General features: G+C 40.0%; 1 protein-coding gene across 13 annotated transcripts in view; it reads right to left on the minus strand.

Annotated features, from left to right (window-relative positions):
* Nucleotides 1-20,137, minus strand: part of TNRC6B (trinucleotide repeat containing adaptor 6B) — a 205,166-nt gene that overhangs the window by 31,134 nt on the left and 153,895 nt on the right. For 5 of the 13 annotated variants that reach the window (XM_036459340.2, XM_045587461.1, XM_045587458.1 and 2 more), the window contains 8 exons: nt 17,728-20,052; nt 15,339-15,497; nt 11,657-11,832; nt 9,959-10,033; nt 9,099-9,144; nt 7,266-7,414; nt 6,091-6,339; nt 1,657-1,782 (listed from right to left, as the gene is read on the minus strand). In XM_036459340.2, the coding sequence (XP_036315233.1) occupies nt 1,657-1,782; nt 6,091-6,339; nt 7,266-7,414; nt 9,099-9,144; nt 9,959-10,033; nt 11,657-11,832; nt 15,339-15,497; nt 17,728-20,052 (3,305 nt within the window). The remainder of the gene's footprint in view (nt 1-1,656; nt 1,783-6,090; nt 6,340-7,265; nt 7,415-9,098; nt 9,145-9,958; nt 10,034-11,656; nt 11,833-15,338; nt 15,498-17,727; nt 20,053-20,137) is intronic. The other 8 variants (XM_036459339.2, XM_036459342.2, XM_045587460.1 and 5 more) reach the window with 7 other exon arrangements.

The following is a 20,137-nucleotide window of genomic DNA, read 5'->3' on the forward strand; positions in this document are numbered from 1 at the left end:
CTGGACTAGCCTCGTGACAGTTCTCCTTTGCTCTAATAATTCTGCCATTCAAACATATCCTCTATGTTCCTGTCAGTGTTATCTTTCTAAAACATAAATTTTCCTATACTGTTACTCAGCTAAAGAAATCTTGCCCAATAGTATATTATCAATAACAGTAGCAGCCAAACTTTAGGGTACACATCACAATCACCTGGAGGTAAATAGGCTCCAATACCCAAGATTCTGCTCAGTATCCTGGGGGAGACTTAGGAACTCAAATATTTTTTAAGGATTAGCCCAAATAAGTCCAAGCTCCTTATCATGGCAAAGTTTTTCCAAATTTGGTCTCAAACTTCCTGACTTGCTTCTTCCTATTCTACTCTAGATACAACTATATGCTTCCACAATCTCAAACCAATCATTCAGATTAAATGCATCCCCCTGAACGTGCCATTTTCTTCCAGATATTCCTGCTTTTTACACAAGCTGTTCCTGCTGCTTAGAAGGCACCATTAATCTGGCTGTGCCCAGCAAACTGTGACTCATGCTTCAAGAACCAGCTTAAATGTCACTGCTAGTGTGAGGCCTTGTCCAGCTCCCCAAACTCTGTTTAGCATTTCTATACAACATTTATCACACTTTCTGCCTACTCTTCAACTCCGGGAGGCAGAGATGTGCATTGTCAACACACTGTCTGGCACACTGCAGATATTCAATAACCATGAATGACTGCTGATCCATTACTAAGGCATACTAGAAAGTGCTCCAAGGATTAGGACACCGTCACTGCAAGTACTGGGGAAGTCAGGAACAGACTGGTCTGGAGGACACACCACTGTACGTGACATGAAGTATGACTGGAACTTAGAGAGCATAAAGGGGAAGAGAGACACTCAGAAGGGGCCACACAATGAACATTCCTTCCTCTACTAAGACAGATACGGACACAATGTCAAAAATAGGATTTGAAATCTATAGATTATGGTTTCAAATAAACATTTTAAGCTTTTGTCTTAAAAGACATTTCAAAAAACTAAACAAAATCCGACCTTTTAAACCAGTTTGCTGGATCTAGTAATTGCCTCACCCCCTTTTGTGGGATGGGGCTCAAAGCCCTTGCTCTAACTTAGTTCATTAGGGAGATTAAGGTCACACACTGAACTCTTACATCAGCTTATCAGCTTTTACGCTTCCTGAGAGGTATGCGGGACAGTATGTGGTAGATTCCCTGAGACTTCTTTAGTTCTAGAACTGCCCCCAGAGTACCTAGTCTGTATTTTAGCAGATAGAGCTCCTCAAAACTTTTCAGAAAAATCAGAATCTGGCAATTTTCTGGTTCATCTGTGGGTGAATCCTTGAGGGCAACCAATTTCTGAATACTGACACAACAGAATTTATAAAGCAGCTTTAATCATATACCATTAAAAAACTAATACAGTATTAGAATAATATATGATGTAAAAGGAATATAACCATAATGCTTTTCATGCAAAAACTTCTACTTTGTATGCACAATACAATACAAAAGATTTAATATTTTGTTGTAAAAATCTTAATCTTTGGTATTTGGATTTTTCAAATTTAAGACTACCATTATTCCTTTTGTGCCCATAAAACCAGTCAACCACCTGAATGGGACTTGCTTCTGGATTGTGGAAACACACAATTGCTTACCTGGGGGGAAATAAACTGGGGAGGCACTTGCGCCCGGAGACTAGGAGAAGAATTTAGCGGCTGCACTGGTGTGTGCATACCTCTCGATTGTGCTGTGCTATTTCCGAACAAACCATGATTGCCACCCTGCAAACATAATGCAACAGTGAGGCTTTTTGTTAATATAAGAACATGCAAATAAGAAACAGTCCAGATTTTCTATGCCTTAAAAGAATCATATCTTATTTTCCATTGAATTACAGAATTTTATACCTGAAAAGTTCCTGATCTTGGAAAGCTCAGGAATATTATTCAAACTCAATCATAGCCATATCATTACCACCCCTGTCATCTGATTAACTACATAAACCAAAAGGATTAAACTTAGTCAAATGTTAACTACATAAACCAAAAGGATTAAACTTAGTCTCATTTTATTCTTTTTTTGTTTTTGTTTTTGTTTTTGTATTGAAAGGCTTTATTTCAACTTGCTTTAAGATTGGGTTTACCATGTTTATTCTCAAGCCTTACAAACTGAGATCCATCTTGAAAAGGAATGAAGTAAAAATGCAAGCTTATGAATAATCTTATAAATAATATTACTGAGAAACAACATATGGTATTAGTTCTCTGGTTAGTTCAATCATAAAATCAGTGCAAACCAATTATGAGCCCAGCCCAGCTCCATGAGAACCCTACTCCAGATCTGAATACCCTTCTCTGTCTTGGGTCTGCTTGGTCCCTTCTTTGCTAGATGAGGAAATCTGAATCAAAGAACGAGATGAAAAGAACGGGGAAAAGAGAAAAACCTTTACAGGGACATCAAAACAAACATTACTCACCTGTAACTTCCCATTCAAATGTATGACTATTATCTAGCTAATGAACAAACTTAACTGCCTGGTTTCTGGAGGACCAACTCACTGGAGCAATCTAGACTATTTCAAAAAGCTACAGAAATTGGGGCTGAACAGCCCTTCCTGAGAAAAGTCCTTCAGCAAAGACACCATACACCATACTTGACACCATGTTCCCTCTGACTGAGGCCCAGCTCAGGGGTCATCCTCATGAAAGTTTCCCCCAAAACCTTCTTCCTCATTTTACATTCCAATTAACTAAGCCCACCTCTGTGTCCTCAAAACACTTTAAAACTCTCTGATAATGTCCATCATCAAATTACAGATTAGTTATTTTCCATTCGGTCTTCTCACCGCATGTCCTTCTTTGTATTCCCACAGCTCAGTGAAGCCTGGTCTATAGGAGGAGCACAGCATTTGCAAACACCCCTGACCCACCAATTTCATCTACTTGGAGATGTCCCACTGAACATCATCAGTGAAGACCGCTGTTACCATGGCTTATACCAAGCATGTGTACAATGAACCAAAGGAACCACCATCATCTTATCCCTGGAACCATGGGGATAAGGTATTTTAAAAAATTTTGTAATGGCATTAAGTTCTAGAATACTAAAGATGTTTTGATGGCTTAATGATTTAAAATAGATCAAGAGAATGCTACGAAGAAATTAATAAACTTGAAAGCACTGAAAATAAAAATGATTATGAGCATAAAGTAGAAATGGCAATAAAAAATCTGTCTAAAAAGAAAATCAAAGATTCACCATAAATTTTAAATCTCCCAAAGAATTGTTTAAACAAGAAAACACTAATTCTAAAAAATTGAATATCTCTTTTTCTCCTGTCTTAATAATCAAAGTGTCACCCTAAGGTGAAATGACTCAGCTCTAACTTTTCTGTGGCCAAGGTAGTAGTCAATAGCTTAGCTACTAAACATTCCTAGAAAAACAGGAAGCATTTTTTTTTTTTTACTAAGAATATTCTGCAAGGTCAGGATGGCTGAGGGATCTAGGGTGCCAAGTGGTCTAGCAACGGTTGCCAACCAGTGGTCCGCGGAGGTCTGAAAGGTTGGCGACCACTGGTCTAATGTTTTGCTAAGGCTGTTCTCACTGACACTTTACTATCAATCTTGTATTACATGTTAATTATTCATATGGACTGATCCTTGAATGGTGGGGTTTCTAGTAGCTAAAGTCTTGCCATATTCCATGTTTTAACAAGTTCAAAGCTGCTTTGTGAGGGTCATTTTAAATTTTAATCTCTTTTGGTAAGAAGTATTAAAAGGTACTTGCTGCCCTAGCTGGTCTGGCTCAGTGGAAAGAGTGTCAGCCTGCAGATTGAAGGGTCTGGGGTTCGATTCTGGTCAAGGGCATATGCCTGGGTTTCGGACTCGATCCCCAGTAGGGGGGCGTGCAGTAGGCAGTTGATCAATGATTCTTTCCCATCATTGATGTTTCTATCTCTCCCTCCCTCTCCCTTCCTCTCTGAAATCAATAAAAATACATTTAAAAAAAAAGAGCTTGCTATTTTTAGTTTTTGTGAAATCAAGCCCTCCTTTCTATGCCTAGTGTCTCTAAAGCTACACCAAGCAGTTGGATATATCTATTATAGAGAAGTCAACATTATTCTACCAAAAAATACCTTCTCTGTTTTTTCTTCTGTATTTTTTAATATGAAATGTTGGCTTTACAAGCTAGTCATTTTCTTGGCTCAGAAGTAGCTACTGTGCCCAGCAATGTATTTAGTGGCAATCTTATAGGCTGAATCTTTTAGAAATTAGGAAAATGGTCACCAAAATGTACACCTTAATGCTGTCTAAACTTTACTGTGATATGTGAGGCTTCTATGATGACCTGAGTTCTCATAAGTATTGGTGAAATTTGCCACGACGACGGTGTTTAACATACAAAGGTATATACATTAAAAAGAGCTACCAAGCTGACTGAAATCTTACGAGATTTGAAAAGAAAAACCTTACATTTTAAGTCTGTATTTAAAAAACACTATGAAAAACCCATGACCGCATTTGGATGGAGTGCGTGTGCCGACCTGGCTCATGATGGACTTTGCAGCATTCCACAGCCCAAGAGGACAAAGAGGAGTGACCTTTTCACAGAGCAGTGCATTAATGCTTATGTATAACACCATTTGGTTATCATGTGACCCTGGAAGCACGTTCATAATTACTATTAACGAAGAGTGTTTTGACTACTTTATATTTTCTATACCTCGACCAGAGACAAAAGGGCCCCCCCCCAAACACTGATATAATTGTTCTTCTATATTAATATGTTATATATATATCCATATCCTCTGTGCAAACATTAAAAGAAACAATGAAATATAAAGGAAAAAAATTACCTGTAACTCCCAATCTAGAGATAATCAATCTGAACACATGGATATAGTAGAATCCATTAAAAATGTGCTATAACCAATATGAACACATGGATATAATATCCATTTTTTAAAATATGCTAAGGCAGTAATTAAAAAGCACACGAAAGAACTACATGCATTGTGAGGACTATGGTGTAAGAGATGTTTTATATGTGAAAAGTCATGTGGAAATAAAAGGAGTGCAACTAAAGTCACCTTCCCTGACATCTGAGGTGAAAGTCACAGAACTATGACTAGGAAAATATCACAGGGGAGTCGCTGTCATAAAGGAATTGTCTCCAAATTCCTGGTTTTCTCAACAAAAACTGCAACAGAGCTCTTGCAGGGTGACAGACAAAGGCCTGCTGCCTCCCTCAGTCCTGCGAAAGCAAGTGGGCTTCGCCATGCCAGCCTTGCCCGTCTCATTTCTATGGCATGGCCTTCCTCAGAGACTCCCAGGTCAGACCCTGGGAGAGGAGCTGCCACATCTGAGCAGCAGCATCTTTTCACAGCTCAGTTATCTAATAGAGTTAACTTTCTCTGGGTAATTGTTACATTTCACACTTTAAAGACACTAGATTTTAAGATGCTGTCGCCCTCAACTAGCAGTTTTATTAAATTGAAAATACTTTAAAAGTATTAGTACTTCACATTTAATATAATGTTAAAAATGGCGAATATTGCCAAAACCGGTTTGGCTCAATGGATAGAGCATCGGCTTGGGGACTGAAGGGTCCCGGGTTCGATTCCAGTCAAGGGCATGTACCTTGGTTGTGGGCACATCCCCAGTAGGGGTGTGCAAGAGGCAGCTGATCGATGACTCTCTCTCATCGATGTTTCTAGCTCTCTATCTCTCTCCCTTCCTCTCTGTACAAAATCAATATATTAAAAAAAAAAAAAGGCAAATATGTTGCTAAATTAGATGATATAAGTGACCTATGTAGCCTCTTTGACATTTTCCTTAGGCAGTTATTAGTTAACTAGAGAGCAGGGAATGAGAAGACAAAAGAAACAGATTTAAAATAAAATCCATGTTGAGAAACATGAAGAGAGATGGGTTCTATGGGCTGAAAGATCTGAAGCCTATCCTTAATATCATTCTGTGCATTCAGTAATCAACAAATTTCCCAAGACAGACAAATGATGCAATAAACTTCAGACCAGGGCCAAGGCGAGGCCACAGTCAAGCAGTTATAAATTTGAGAGGCCTCCTTACTTGTCTAGCAGCGAAGTTTTGGGGGTTGAGCCCTGTGCCGATTGCTCCAAGGCTGACGTTGGGTAGTGTGGAACCAGAGGGAGACAGCTTGTAGCTGGGAGAAGGGGAGAAGGGAGAGCAGGGAGCCTCATCCCCAAGGCACCCATCTTGATTGGAGAAAGGCAAAGTCAGCTGAAAAGTAGTAGTTAGCCAATCACCAGGGTTGGTTAGTGAAGCAACAGAATGCAAGAAGGGAAAAGAGAGAAAACACTAGGAATAAACAATGTTAGAGTGGATTAGCAATAAACAAGGACAGAATTTGGATCTGATATAATCATCACACTTTGCCCAACAGACACCATCTGTCATCTTCTTTGATATAGATCTTTATTATCCTCAAAGTTAGTAACACATTCTGTCCACTGCGCTAAGACAAAAATTGCCAGACACTTTATTTTTATGCATCGAATATTGATTAGTCTTTGTATCTGCAGAAATAGAAGCCAGAGTAAACCTTCTTGTGAATATGTTGGGCCAGCATCAATGGTGTAAAAAATGTGCCAGATCTGAAAATTTTGGTTTTAACTGCTTTCTGAAGACCATGAACACTGCAAGTTGGTATTCTGAATTCAGGAATAATCTCCTCCATTAGAATTGTTAAAGATCAAAACAAATAGGTATACTTGATTTATTTAAATCAGGTAGTTAAGAGTTTGAAATTATACCACTGTAACTAAATAGATCACTAAAGAAATGAAAAAAGATCAGCAAAGAAAACTTAGAAATAGCAAAGGAGAAAGTTTTGGGTCATCGTGACAGCTAGAAGTCAAGGCTTTCGGAGACTCAGAGTAATAGAAAAAATAATTCAGAAATGTCTCTAAAATTTCTTCTACATGCTTTCATTTCCCTCACTATGTATATAGTTAGACAATTTCTCTTCTCCAAACTTCATAACTTTCTAAAACTTAGACCTTCTTCACAATGCTCATATCGATTACCTAAAGACATGGTTCTAGCTCCTGCATCATCACCGGTTGAAATCAACTGTTTTCATGTCACCATCTAAATCATATGATGTTTATGTTTTATTCATTAATTTACTTCAATGATTCTATGCTTCCTCTTGGAATTATCAAAAGACCCATAGAAACCAAAGTGGTTCTCATGAGTTATCTTAAATAAAGGATTCAACTCACCTTCTCAAAATAAGGCCCACTATCTGTGGTTCCCATGTCTTTGGAATTAGGTGGACGGAACCCAGATCGATCCTTCCTCATGATATCATTAAAATCCCCGAGATTCATTGCTCGCTTGTCCACATCAAATTTTTTATCTGTAAGGCTCCCTGAAAGGTACCACAGAAAAATTTCAAGAATCAATGTCTCCCTCATGACCAAGAGTGACTGCCCCGTTCTCCTCCCTGGGTGCTGGGTATAAGACCAAAATAGCTCTCCATAGTTCCGGCTGCTGGTGATCCTCCCTGGAAACATGGGTCCTTGTTGTTTAATTAAAAGAACACCACCACAAACAAACAAACCCAACACGTGTCAGTTGTAGTTTGTTTCTATGGAAGACGGAAAGACAACCTTCAGGCTAACCTGATAAAAATCTGACTTAAAAAATTTATTCTGGCTATTGATATGCTTGATGAGTATGTCTTGATCATATATTCGAACATCCTCAGTGACAGAATTTGTGTCTTGCTGCTATTATAATATCTGTTAGAGACAAATAAGTGGGGTTGTGAAACACAGTTATCTATAACAATAAAAGCATAATATGCTAACTAGACTGGACATCTTTCCGGATGGACGAAGCCTATGGCCAGAGGGACTCCTGGGTCCTGGGTGCCTGCCAGTGGCTAGAAGGAAGCTGGTGCCAGCAGCTGGGAGAAGGAAGGCCTACTCTTGCACAAATTTTGTGTATCGGGCCTCTAGTTAAGAAAAAAAATAATGTTGCCTCTAAAATTTAGAATTTGCCCTAACTGGTTTGTGTCAATGGATAGAGCTTCGGCCGACAGAATGAAGGGTCCCAGATTTGATTCTAGTCAAGGGCACGTATCTTGGTTGTGGGTACATCCCCAATGAGGGGTGTGCAGGAGGCAGCTGATTGATGTTTCTCTCTCATTGATGTTTCTAACTCTCTCTCCCTCTCTGTAAAAAATCAATAAAATATTTTTTTAAAAAAAATTTAGAACTTGCACACAGGAGATGGTGTATCATGTTACTTGTGCCATGTAACTCCCAGGTGCAATGATTATTTCCCCTCTTCTTTCACAGCTTCATAGAACAATGACATGATCAGTGCCCCAGAAGCTTATGCCTATTCTCATATTTAAAATATCACAGATCAAAGACTATGTCCTTATTATCCAGGACTGTTTTGCTTTCTTCTTGGTTTGATTCTTTTTAAGGTGAGCAGCAGCATCTCTCTGAAGATCCCACAGACAAAGATGCTGGCCCTGCATCTGCGCCCCTTGTAACGGGAGAGTCAGTCAGTAATGAATCGTCTCAGGGCAGACAGGGCTGGCAACCTGAGAGCTGAGTCTGGCAGGGCCACAGACATACTCTGTTTGGCCACACACAGCATTTTTAAAAACTGGAATTAGGTTCCAATATTTAAAAATCAGGACATCAATATACATCTGAATTTCTTCTGGCCTCTCTTCAAAAACCGGAAGATCTGGCAAAAGTATTATTGCTGAGTCTGAGCTCCTCCATGGCAACAACTGCTAAGAGCCGAGCAAGACTGATTCCTTTAGATGGTGCCTCCATTCTCCACGGCTAACTCGTAGCTCCAAGTCCCGATTTCTCATACTTGGCACACACCACTCGTTTACATTACTTTCCTGGCTCTTGCAGCCATTTGAGTTTTCAAGTCATATCTAGTGTCTGGCACAGTACCTTCCAGAGTAAGTGTTCAATTCGTGTCTACTGAACGGCATCCATCCCAACTCAAACTGAGCAGGGGATCCCAACAGGATGTCGTTGAGAAAAATATTTCATTCATATTAGTGGAGTGATACACACCTACAGACAAATCCATTTTGCTGCTTGGATTATCTTCAGTTTGATTCTGGAAAGTAAAGAACAAGGAGGGAAAATTAAAGGTTTGAATTAAATGTTTGAGTCAGAGAATAAATGGCATCATTCATGTAAGAGTCCCATTTTACTACTGGCACTATACAAGGACAATAACACTTAGATTAAAGACAATAATACTTTTGATTGCTGCTGGTGCCTATATTCCTAAATTCAATTTTCACATAGAATTAGCTTCAGTACATCTATGGACTGAGCAATAGCTAAACAGCTGCTTGTAGAAATAAACCTCTGTCCTCAAGTTCAAGTCAGCTCAGGATCAAATTTCATAAGTGGCAGCCAAACGATGACAGCTTCTTCTCGTGACTTGTCAAGTCATCAAATCTGGAAATGTGCAGCCAAGTCAAAGTCACTTGTCTTTTGGCAACCAGGGCCAGGGTGTCCCCAGAATGTTCCCAAGAGATAAAAGAAATTAGAAATTCTACAAGAATTCCCTACATAATTAATCACAAATGATCTCTCTAGTTATTTTGCTATTGCTGTCTTAAAACTGGTACAGTAGTTAGGCAAACTATATCAATTTTAAGTGCCTGTTCCTTTTTCCCCCTACCTTTTTAAAGAAAAAAATACAAGGACTACAACTTAAAAACATATATATATGGTAACCTTTAAATATTGGAGTATTTGATTAAGAATAAAAGAACAGAAAACAAATCTACTCCAAACCAGAAACACTGTTTAACCAGTTTCCACATCAGTAATTTTGTACTATATGTGGCAATAGTCTTAAAATGCGTACTAAAATTAAAAGTCGGGATACATTACACATAGGAAAAAATAAAACTCACCAGCAATCCCATATTTGAAAACTGTTTGGCAATAGGATTCATCCATGAATCAGTGTTTCCTCCTTTTAGTGCGCACTACAGAAATGAAATATATAACCTTAGAATCAAATTATTTTTTTAACTTCATATCTGAGTTACATAAACACAGATTGAAAGCAGAGAACCAAGAGTTTACCTTTTTTCTGAACCCTAATATTCCTCTTTAATTATGTTTATTTTCATATTTTATATATTAGTCTAAAAGAGTAATAAGCCTTAGATGTATCCGTTTTCATTCTTATTTTTCTCACACTGAATTAAAAGTAACATTAGATTTCATAAATTATAATGTTTGCATGCTTGTACCTTCCCTTTTCGTATCTTCTTGTAACCCAAGCCAGTTAGTTGGTATTAAAAAAAAAAAAAAAAAAAAAAAAAAAGTTTGATGCTAGTGCATGAAACCATACTAAACTAGTCATTCCTTATTCTTGTGTGGATACAATGAAAAACTTATTCATGTGGTACTTTGATCTGTTTGCTTCACAGAGATAAAATACATGGGTCCCCAATGGGAAAGAAGCCTAGCAGAAGACACCATCACTGACTTATTGCAAAATAAGGCAGACACGAGTTTTTGTTTGTTTCTTAATGGGTCAAATTAGTTTCTCGCCTGAACAAGATACTAATCACCAGCTCCACTTTTACTTCTATGGATAAAGCAGGTGGAATTATGATACAGACTTGCTGGGGGAGAGGGGTGATGTGATGGGGGTTTGTGCACTTGTACATTCTACAGTTTAAAAATTCTGTTTGTGCCCAGACCGGTTTGGCTCAATGGATAGAGCGTCGGCCTGGGGACTGAAGGGTCCCGGGTTCGATTTCGGTCAAGGGCATGTACCTTGGTTGTAGGCATATCCTCAGTAGGGGGTGTGCAAGAGGCAGCTGATCGATGACTTTCTCTCATCGATGTTTCTAACTCTCTCTCTCCTTTCCTCTCTGTACAAAATCAATAAAATATATTTTTAAAAAATTCTGTTTGTGTTCGGATATTCGACCTATCAATTTATTATTCTTGGAAATATACTTAAGTTCAGGTACATGTTTAAAGGTAAAAACCAAACAAATCCACCCCGCAATGGAGGGAGGGAGTATCGGTATTACTGTTTAATGGGTATAGAGAGTTTGTTCCGTAAGATGAAAAGAGTTTTGTGGATAAGTGGTGATGGCAGCACAAGAATATAATTTATTTAATGCTACTGTTGGGAGACGGGTTCTGGGCCTTGGAATTTCCTGAATGAGATAAAAACTAGCCATGCTGAGTGTCACTGGAGAAGCTATCTTACTTTGGTTTCTATACATATTCATGAAGATTTACTCTAAGGACTTCCTTGGCTTTAGAACGCAATAGCATAAAACATTTATAAAATATGCCTTGAAAGCTTCCAAAGAATAATTATAATATAGGAACTAAAAGTAAAAACAATCTATCTTTGAAAATTCCACTGTACCCATAGCAACAGTGCTGTGGTCCGTGGTTTCAAAGTCCTGGGGAAGGAACACGAGGGGCAAAGAGGAAGCAGTTATTTGTTCCCAAGAGAATATTTTCCTCTTACTTAGGACCTCAGGGACTCCAGCAGCCCTACTTCTTCCACTGAAAAATTCTCAGCTCTGCCTTATATGAATGAATAAGCAAGCTCAGGTATTCCCAAAGCAGACTACCTTCATTTGTTTCTTTCCTCCTTGTCCCCAGCTTGCCGAGTTGTGGGAGGAAGCGCTTCCCTGAGAGCCGGCAGTGTTCCAGACTCCTCCATCCTCCTCCTCTTCCCAGCTGGAATGGCGAGTTCCTGTCACCGGCCCGTCACTCTCCCCCCAGCCGTCTTGCATAGATTTGGAATCTTTAATAAAAGAAGGAATCAACTGTATGTGATAGCTATATAAAATGACACAATAATCATTCCTTGTAAATATAGCATTCCTTGTAAATACAACATATATGTAACAAAACCCACAAAAATCATTCATTGTTAATACATACTGTAATTTTATCTACTATATCTATATGACAAGGCAAACATTGTTCATATTTTAGAGAGCAGAAAATGGAAACCCATTGAGGTTTAATGACACAGATAAACCACAGAATTAAGACCTCCTAGCAAAGTTTTAAGGAAATTCAACTTTTCTTATGCAAAAGTTTAGGAAATGCAAGCTTGAAAAGAACCTGTCACTTCACATCTCTAGTCCACTTAATGAGCATGGTTTACTATAGTTTTAGCTTCTTAAAAATACACTGTGTGACAATGGACATCTTAAATATGGAGTATGATAAAGAACACCTGTCTACCTTGTTTGGAGTGAAGTTAAGAACATGAAAAGGGGAAGAAAAAATAAGATTTTGTTAGATTTTAAATATCAATATTATGGTGAAAGAGAAATTCACAGAGAACCATAAAAATTTGTAATTTATTAATATGCTAGAGGCCGACCACGAGAAATTGCACGGCCCCGCCCACCAACGTGCCACTATGGGACCCCATACCCCGCTGCACCTCCTGGTGACCAGCCATTTGGTAGTTACGGCATTAGGGCGGCCACTGGATTTTTATAATACAGATATACTTGAAATGTGTTAGACACTAATAAAGATCCTAGGCAAAGACAATGTGCAAGCAATGGTTTTTAAAAGACAGGTGGAGAAAATTGGAAGATAGAGAATGGGGAAGGAGAAAAAGAGGAAGGGAGGAAGAGAGGGAGAGAGGGAAATCAGTGATGAGGAAGCAGAATGTCAGTATCCATGATGTACTCTACCAACATCCCCTTCTAAATAAAGATCTTTAATTTGGAAATTGAAATAAACCCTTTACTTCCCTCTAAAAACACTGTATGGAACTGAAGGATACATTTTGTGGTAATGAAACTCTACAAATTGATGGGAGAAGGGAAAATTCACTATCTTGCCTACACACCTCCATCCATACCTTCAATGACAGAAATTTATGGAAGGGGTAGTTATTTGATTTAGACAGCCGTATATGAAGAGTCTAAAGCAAAAAAGTGGCTCACTCCTTGAATGACTGTTGCCGTCCCTTGGGACCAGGCCTGTGACAGTCATGAAGGCACCCATGATGTACATAGGGCACAAGGGGGTTGGTTTCTTCTAACAGCGGCACCCCCGCCCCCACATGGCCCGAGTGAACCTGACGGACCCTCCATGGGGTTCATCCAGCTTCACATGAAGGACTTTCTGACTGGATAGTAGAGACGGAGCTTGGGGGCTATTTTCCCTGCTACTGAAAATGCCATTGAAAATCAGGATGGTTTCTTCTGCATGAGATATTTCATTATTAGGTAAGCACTAGAGGCCCAATGCACGAAATTCGTGCACTCGGGGGAAGGCGGGTCCCTCAGCCTGGCCTGTTGCTCTCTCTCACTCCAGGATCCCTGTGGGGAGGTCAGGGAGCGGGCCTAAGCCTGCAGCTGGACATCCTTAGTGCTGCTGCAGAGGCAGGAGAGGCTCCCGCCACCGCTGCTGCACTTGCCAGCTGTGATCCCGGCTTCTGGCTGAGCAGCGTTTCCCCTTGCAGGAGCACAATGCCTATCAGGGGCAGCTTCTGCACTGAGCGTCTGCCCCCTGGTGATCAGTGCACGTCATAGGCACTGGTCATTCTGCCGTTTGGTCTATTTGCGTATTAGCCTTTTATTATATAGTATAGGCCCTCTGACAAGCAATGGGAATTGAATGCCCAATATAAACAACATACTGACCCCTTTATAAAAACAAAGACATCCATGCAACCCTTCTTTCAGAGAAAGGAGCTGAACTTTCAACGAATGTCTTCTTATGAAAAAGATAAAAAAGAGTACTTATTATTAATCATAGATATTTGTAGTCTAGAAACAATGATTACTGGCTAATGACCAGCATCAATTATTAGGCTGTGATGATCTAAGTTTTTTCCTCTGAGTACTACATATTCAAATTACCCAGAGAAAGGGAAACTATAACTATAGTATGACTACAGATATTCCTAAAGAGTAGAAAACATTTTTTAAAACTGGAGAAAAGTGAGGGTTTTATGATGAAAGAAAGGTGATTCTGAGGTTGAGGAAGACATAAAGATCCTGAAAGTACTGCTAAAGTACACTCTTGTGCCAAGGGTGTCTTAATGTCTTTCAACAGCTTTTTGGATGTATTTCATTTCTACAGAATGGTAGCTCCCATGACAATACAACCAATTTACAATGAAAGTCAAAATCTTTATAAAGTGATTTTTATGAAGTGGAAGAGATTCCTAATTGTAAAACGTAGTCAAATTACATATAGAATAAGTACCTAAAACCACAATCCAATGGAATTTTTTTATTCTTGTTCAAATTTTGAGCATTCAGGATGACCACACTCCCCCCAAAAGACAATGCCTTAAGTCTGCAACATGGTAGGAAAAAGATGTTGGAATACTTTTTAGGAAAACTACAAACAAATGAAAACGGGCATTTGAATTTTTCAATTGGGGAACATTCACTGAGACATTCCAAAGCATCAGTTTACAAAGTTTTGCAAATTACTGTGATGACATATTGCCAGCTGGATCAAGTACAGCTTAGATTTTCAAAGTATGACATGCTTTGTTTAAAAAATTCAAATGAGGAAATCTTTGCCAGGTTCAAGAAACCTAAAATGTTTCTATGTGGGTGGATGTTGTATGAGAGACAAAGAGAAAATAGGAAGGAACAGAAGAATGAAGTCACTGGGCAGCAGAGACTATGTCCCACTTTAAAAGCCAGGAAACTCTTTTTCAATTATACTAAGAAGTAGAAATGCAAAATAGATGTGGAAAGCAATATTTCAGTTACTGGGGGGGGGGGGGGGGGGGAAGAAAAAGGAAAGGCACCACAACACCATTTCAATTCTGTCCAGATACTAAACCTAACGTAAAGTCAACAAAATTAACTTGTGACTTTTAGTTCTGTGTGCATTTTAACTGTGTGCATTCCCCCCCCCAAAATATATTTTATTGATTTTTTTTTACAGAGAGGAAGAGAGAGGGATAGAAACTTAGAAACATCGATGAGAGAGAATTATCGATCAGCTGCCTCCTGCACACCCCCCATTGGGAATGTGCCCTCAACCATGGTACACGCCCTTGACAGGAATCGAACTTGGGATCTTTCAGTCCACAGGCTGATGCTCTATCCACTGAGCCAAAACGGTTTCGGAAACTATGTGCATTTTAATATATGCCAATTCAAGTCCCCACCATTTGCTACTAACATTTATTAAAGGTTCAAGGTCCTGAGTCTCACTGTAATAACAGTTTAAACACTAAACAGGCCTCCCCAAAATGTCTGACCACCCTTCAAATTAGCAGAGAATCCCTCAAAAATAATGCTGCATACTTACTAGGTTTCATGGCATTTGGAGCGTTGGAAGGTGCGTTCCCCCAGCCTGTGGTCGATGCTCCTGTGTCATCCATTTCGCCCCACCCAGGACTGCTTTCGTTTGGCTCACCCCAAGCTGCAGTACCATTATCTGGAGCAGGTGGTGTGCTTTTGCTCCAGACTGTAAAGACAGGAAATGTGGCTCTAAGAAAAATGTCCTAAACAGCATACTATCCAGTGGGGTGGTGGGGGAACTGTAATTCCACTGTCAGAAAATGTACCATAAACTTATGAAAATAGATGAAATTACATGTACAATGCCCACAGCACCACTGTCAGAAACCATTTGGAAGCAGCCCAAATATCTATCAGAAAAGGACTGGTTACACCAATTGTGGGTCATCCATAAAATGAATACTATATACAAAGCATTTAGAAGGACAAAAATGTTATTTGGTGACGGGAAGTTTTTAAGTATAATGAAAACAGCAAGGTGAAGAACACTGTATATAATGCAATAAATACTATATTTTGCTATAGATATGAACAAAATGTTTGAATGCGACAAAATTCTAAGAGGCTACCTGTGGGAAGAGACCCTAGAGACTAAGATTCTTTCATTACCCTTTGCTTTTTGTATAGTTTGAAGGTTTTTACTATAGTCATCCCTTGGTATCTGAGAAGGATGGTTCCAGAACCAAAATCCACGGATGCACTAGTCCTTTATGTAGAATGGAATAGTATTTGCATATAACCTATGTCCATTCTCCATCATTCTTTAAATCATCTCTGGATTTGTATTTAATTTGTATTTACATTATTGTATTAGGTATTAATACTAGATAAACAGTTATACTGTACTGTTTAGGGGAAAACAAGTTTGTACATATTCAGTACAGATGCCTACATAGTATACAACAATGTAATTCTATTACCCCCCCCCCCTCATAATTTCTGATCTGTGGTTGGATAAAATCTGTCAATGAGGAACCAGTGGGTCCAGAGGGCTTTCTACATGGATAGTTTTTGTTTGTTTTTTAATATATTATCAGGTTTTATTCTAGACAAGGAATTAATGAACAATCCACATTTCCTTTCTCAATCTTTCTAATATCTGAAATAAAAAAGAACTAGTTAAAAGTAATCATTTTCTAATTGGTCATAATTAAATTTACTGAACACTTCGGGGAGTGAGTGGAAAACTGGATATTGTGATAATACTAAGAAAATTAAAAAAAAAAGGGGGGGGAAGCAGTTGAATAGTGCATCCCTCTAGTTTGTTGAACTATATGCTTTATGGGGGCATTCAAGTTGACAATGCCAAACTAAGAATGATATTACCAGCACTACTTTTCATATCCTAGGTATAGTATTTCCTATTCCAATAAGGTGGACAAGTGATTATCATGAGATAACCTCTTATACAAAGTACTCTACTTTCAAAGATGGTCATTAAAATTATCTGGAAAGTGACCAAACCCTCCAGATCCCAGCTTTGCTACAGCATTTTGATGGCCTCTGCAAGAACAACACACAATCCTCCCCTGGGGAAAGAGATACACAGAGGATGTGGCCATGTGCAGAACCAGAATGGAAATCAGATCTATTTCTGCTACTGTTTTAATTCCTTATTTTTAAATCTAGAGCATAGTTTGTTTAGCAAGATATGTCTTTAGGATTCTGCAGACCAATACAATTGCAAAAGAATAATTTTGGGAAGCTAACACAGGGATACCATCTTTTTCTTTTGCCAAGAAAGAGCATTAAAATGTACTACTAGCATCTGTTATCACTATCATTTTATTTAAAAAAAAAAATTTAAAAAAAGAGCTTCTGTTAATGTAGGAAAGATTTCCAGAACACAGCCAAATTGAATAAATGCAGTTAATGAGGAACCAAAAGATAGATATAGAAACAGTATATCAACAAGTAGACTGTCAAATTACAGTAGGGAGGGGAGGAAGATCTGGGAGAGATAATAGATCAACCGAAGGACTTTTATACATGCATATAAGTACAACTAATGGGCACAAAACTCTGGGGAGGGAGGGGATGTGAGGGAGGGAAGGAGGGGGGCAAAAAAAAATTAATAAAATATATTAAAAAATAAAATAAAATAAAAAATGACCTGCTTAGAAGCTTGCAAGTTAGAATTAGTCCGAGTCCTTTTCATGGATATTTCTAGACATATATACCTACAAATGCATCAGAATAAAGCTGTCACTGAAGTATAAGTGTAACCAGTATCCACCTTGGTCCTTGGATTTTTTAATGTGATTTCCCTGTCATTAAACAATGTGTGTTACAGATAAAAAAATAAAAAAAAAATAAAAAAAATAAATGCAGTTAATAAAAATACCTTGTTTTAGGATTTATCTTCATCAAAACCTGCAAGAAAAGCAACTGCCTACCTGATGCTGATTTACCGGTCATTGGGGTAGGCAGATTTGGTTCTCGAGGTGCTGGGCCTCCTTGGGCATTCTTATCCCACAGATTCACATTCTTGTAGTTATAACTGTTGGGGTCTCCCCATGCTGAAGTGCCATCATCAATGTCCATTTTTCTACTAATTGACTGTGGGGATGGCTCTTCCCAACCACTGGGTTCCTCATCCTTAGAGGTTACTGGCTGCGGCCCACTGCTCCAGTTGCAATTGGAAGGTCGTCCATTGCCTGGAGGCGGTGGGGGTGGGCCTCCCCATGAACCAGAAGCTTCTGGTTGTGGTGGCGGTGGTTGCTGTGGGTGTTTATTCCAGGAATTGGGCTGTCTGCCTGTCTCAGTCCATGCTGGAGATCTTTTGCAATCTTCCCACCCGCCTTTGGAAACGAGGCTTGCGTTCCCACCATTCCCCCAAGTTCCAATTTCATTCTGCCCTCCTTCGCCCCACCCAGACACAGGTTTACTTGCAGAACTTTCCCAATTGCTGTTTTTTGTTTGATCCATTTCCTCTCCCCAACCATTCTTCCCACAAGTCCATCCTTGACTGGGCTGGCGCCCACCTCCCCACCCCTGATCCTTGCTGGGATTCTCATTCCAAGAGGAAGATGCCTTTTCATCTGGTCGACACCCTCCCCAATTGGAAGAGTTGTTCTTATAGTCATTCCAGCCTCCTGTGTTCTTGGGGTCTTTCCACTCTGTCGAGGCTGAGAGCTCCCCCCATCCAGACTTCATTTGATTGCTTTGGCTGGGTGCATCTCCCCAGCCCCCTGAGTTCTTGGTCTGTGTGGCAGCGCTCTCCCACCCCTCAGTTCCTTTGTCAGATTTCCCCTCAGGCCTTGGCACCTCTTCAATATCCCACACCGTGTCCTGTTTAATTTGAGTTTGGCCCCAGCCAGTGTTGGAGAGCACCCTGGGGTCCAAATCAGTTCGGCTCAAAAGAGTCTGCAAGACAGCCTGGCAATCAGGATGTGTGGGCCTATATGAGCGACGGCCGGAATTATGACTGTCACTACTTCCTGCCTTGTGGTTGCTTCCAGTGCTTTGACCTCCAACTTCACTTCCTGTGGAGCTGGGAGATCTTCCCCAACAGGGAGCCTGGGCATTGCCTTGGTTTTCAGGGAGGGGGTGGCCCTTTTGATTGTCCCATGCTCCAGTGCTAGAATTTGGTTGGTTTGGACCACTCCATTCTCCAATTTTCAACTCATCAGACCCAGTCGGCTGTTTCCATTCTCCCTGAGAGACCCCAGATGTCATTTTGTTCCCTTCACCCCATTTGCTGTCATTAGAGTCCTGAGGGCCAAAGTTCCAGGACCCACCCGTAGACCTGTTATTGTCCCAAGAATCATTTTTTGACCCAGTTGACTTTTGAACAGAAGCTCCTTTCCAGGAGTCCTCTCTCTCTTTTCCATTGTTCCCATTGTTTCCAGAATTGCTTTGTCCAGAGGCTGTGTCAGTTCCAGAAGGCCCCCTAGCTGCACCCCAAGATCCAACACTCCCAGTCTTTCGATCTCCAGTGCTTTGTGAAGGGGCATCAGTGCTCCTGGAGGTGTTCCCCAAGCCCATCCCAAAGGGCATTCCCTTATTCTCCATGGGGTTTGGTGAACTTAAGTTCAAGGAGTTAGTGTTTCCATTTTTTGGTCCATCAGTGTTATGAATTTGAGCCTGTTCTCTGCCAGAGACAACAAAATTAACACCCGCATTTTCCATCTTTGACTGCTGTTCCCTGGATGCCTGACCTACTGTGCTAACCTGTGCACTGGAATTACTAGTATCTGTTTCCAATGCCCCTTTCCTAGAATTTCCTTCTTGAACCAGTGCTGGCCAGGCAGATGGGTTGCTATTTGGGTTAAAGTTGCTGAAGCCAGAGCCAGGTCCAATTCTATCCTGACCACTCACATTCCTCCAATTTCCTAGTCCATTGTTGCTCTCTGCAGTAGAGGTGGAAGATTGAACAGATTTAGCCTTAGGGTCAGATTTCCAGACCCCAAGATTACATTCGTTCCCAGAACTTGCAGACTGGCACTGGCTCCCTTTTCCTTTATTATTAGTGGTGCTTCCTGGCAGAGTGCTCTTCTCCGAGCCAGGGTTCGAGGCACTGTTGTTATCGGTGGTGTTTTCGGAAGAAGACTCAGTATCTTTGCTGGCAATACAAGGCCACTCTTCCATGTCAGACCCGTCTACAATCACCTTGTCCCAGATGTGAATTGGGTTGGGGGAGGTGCCGTTGTTGGAGGAGGCTCCCGGGCCCCAAGTGGAATTTGCATAATTTGAAGCAGCAGCACCTCCAAGGGTTGACTCTGGGAAAGAGATTGTCTTATCAATCACAGATACACATGCATGCTCTAGGAATATCTTAAGCTCAAACAGCCCCCAAGAGAAGTT

Source organism: Pipistrellus kuhlii, unplaced genomic scaffold, assembly GCF_014108245.1.
Source record: "Pipistrellus kuhlii isolate mPipKuh1 unplaced genomic scaffold, mPipKuh1.p scaffold_m20_p_3, whole genome shotgun sequence".
Lineage (NCBI taxonomy): Eukaryota > Metazoa > Chordata > Mammalia > Chiroptera > Vespertilionidae > Pipistrellus > Pipistrellus kuhlii.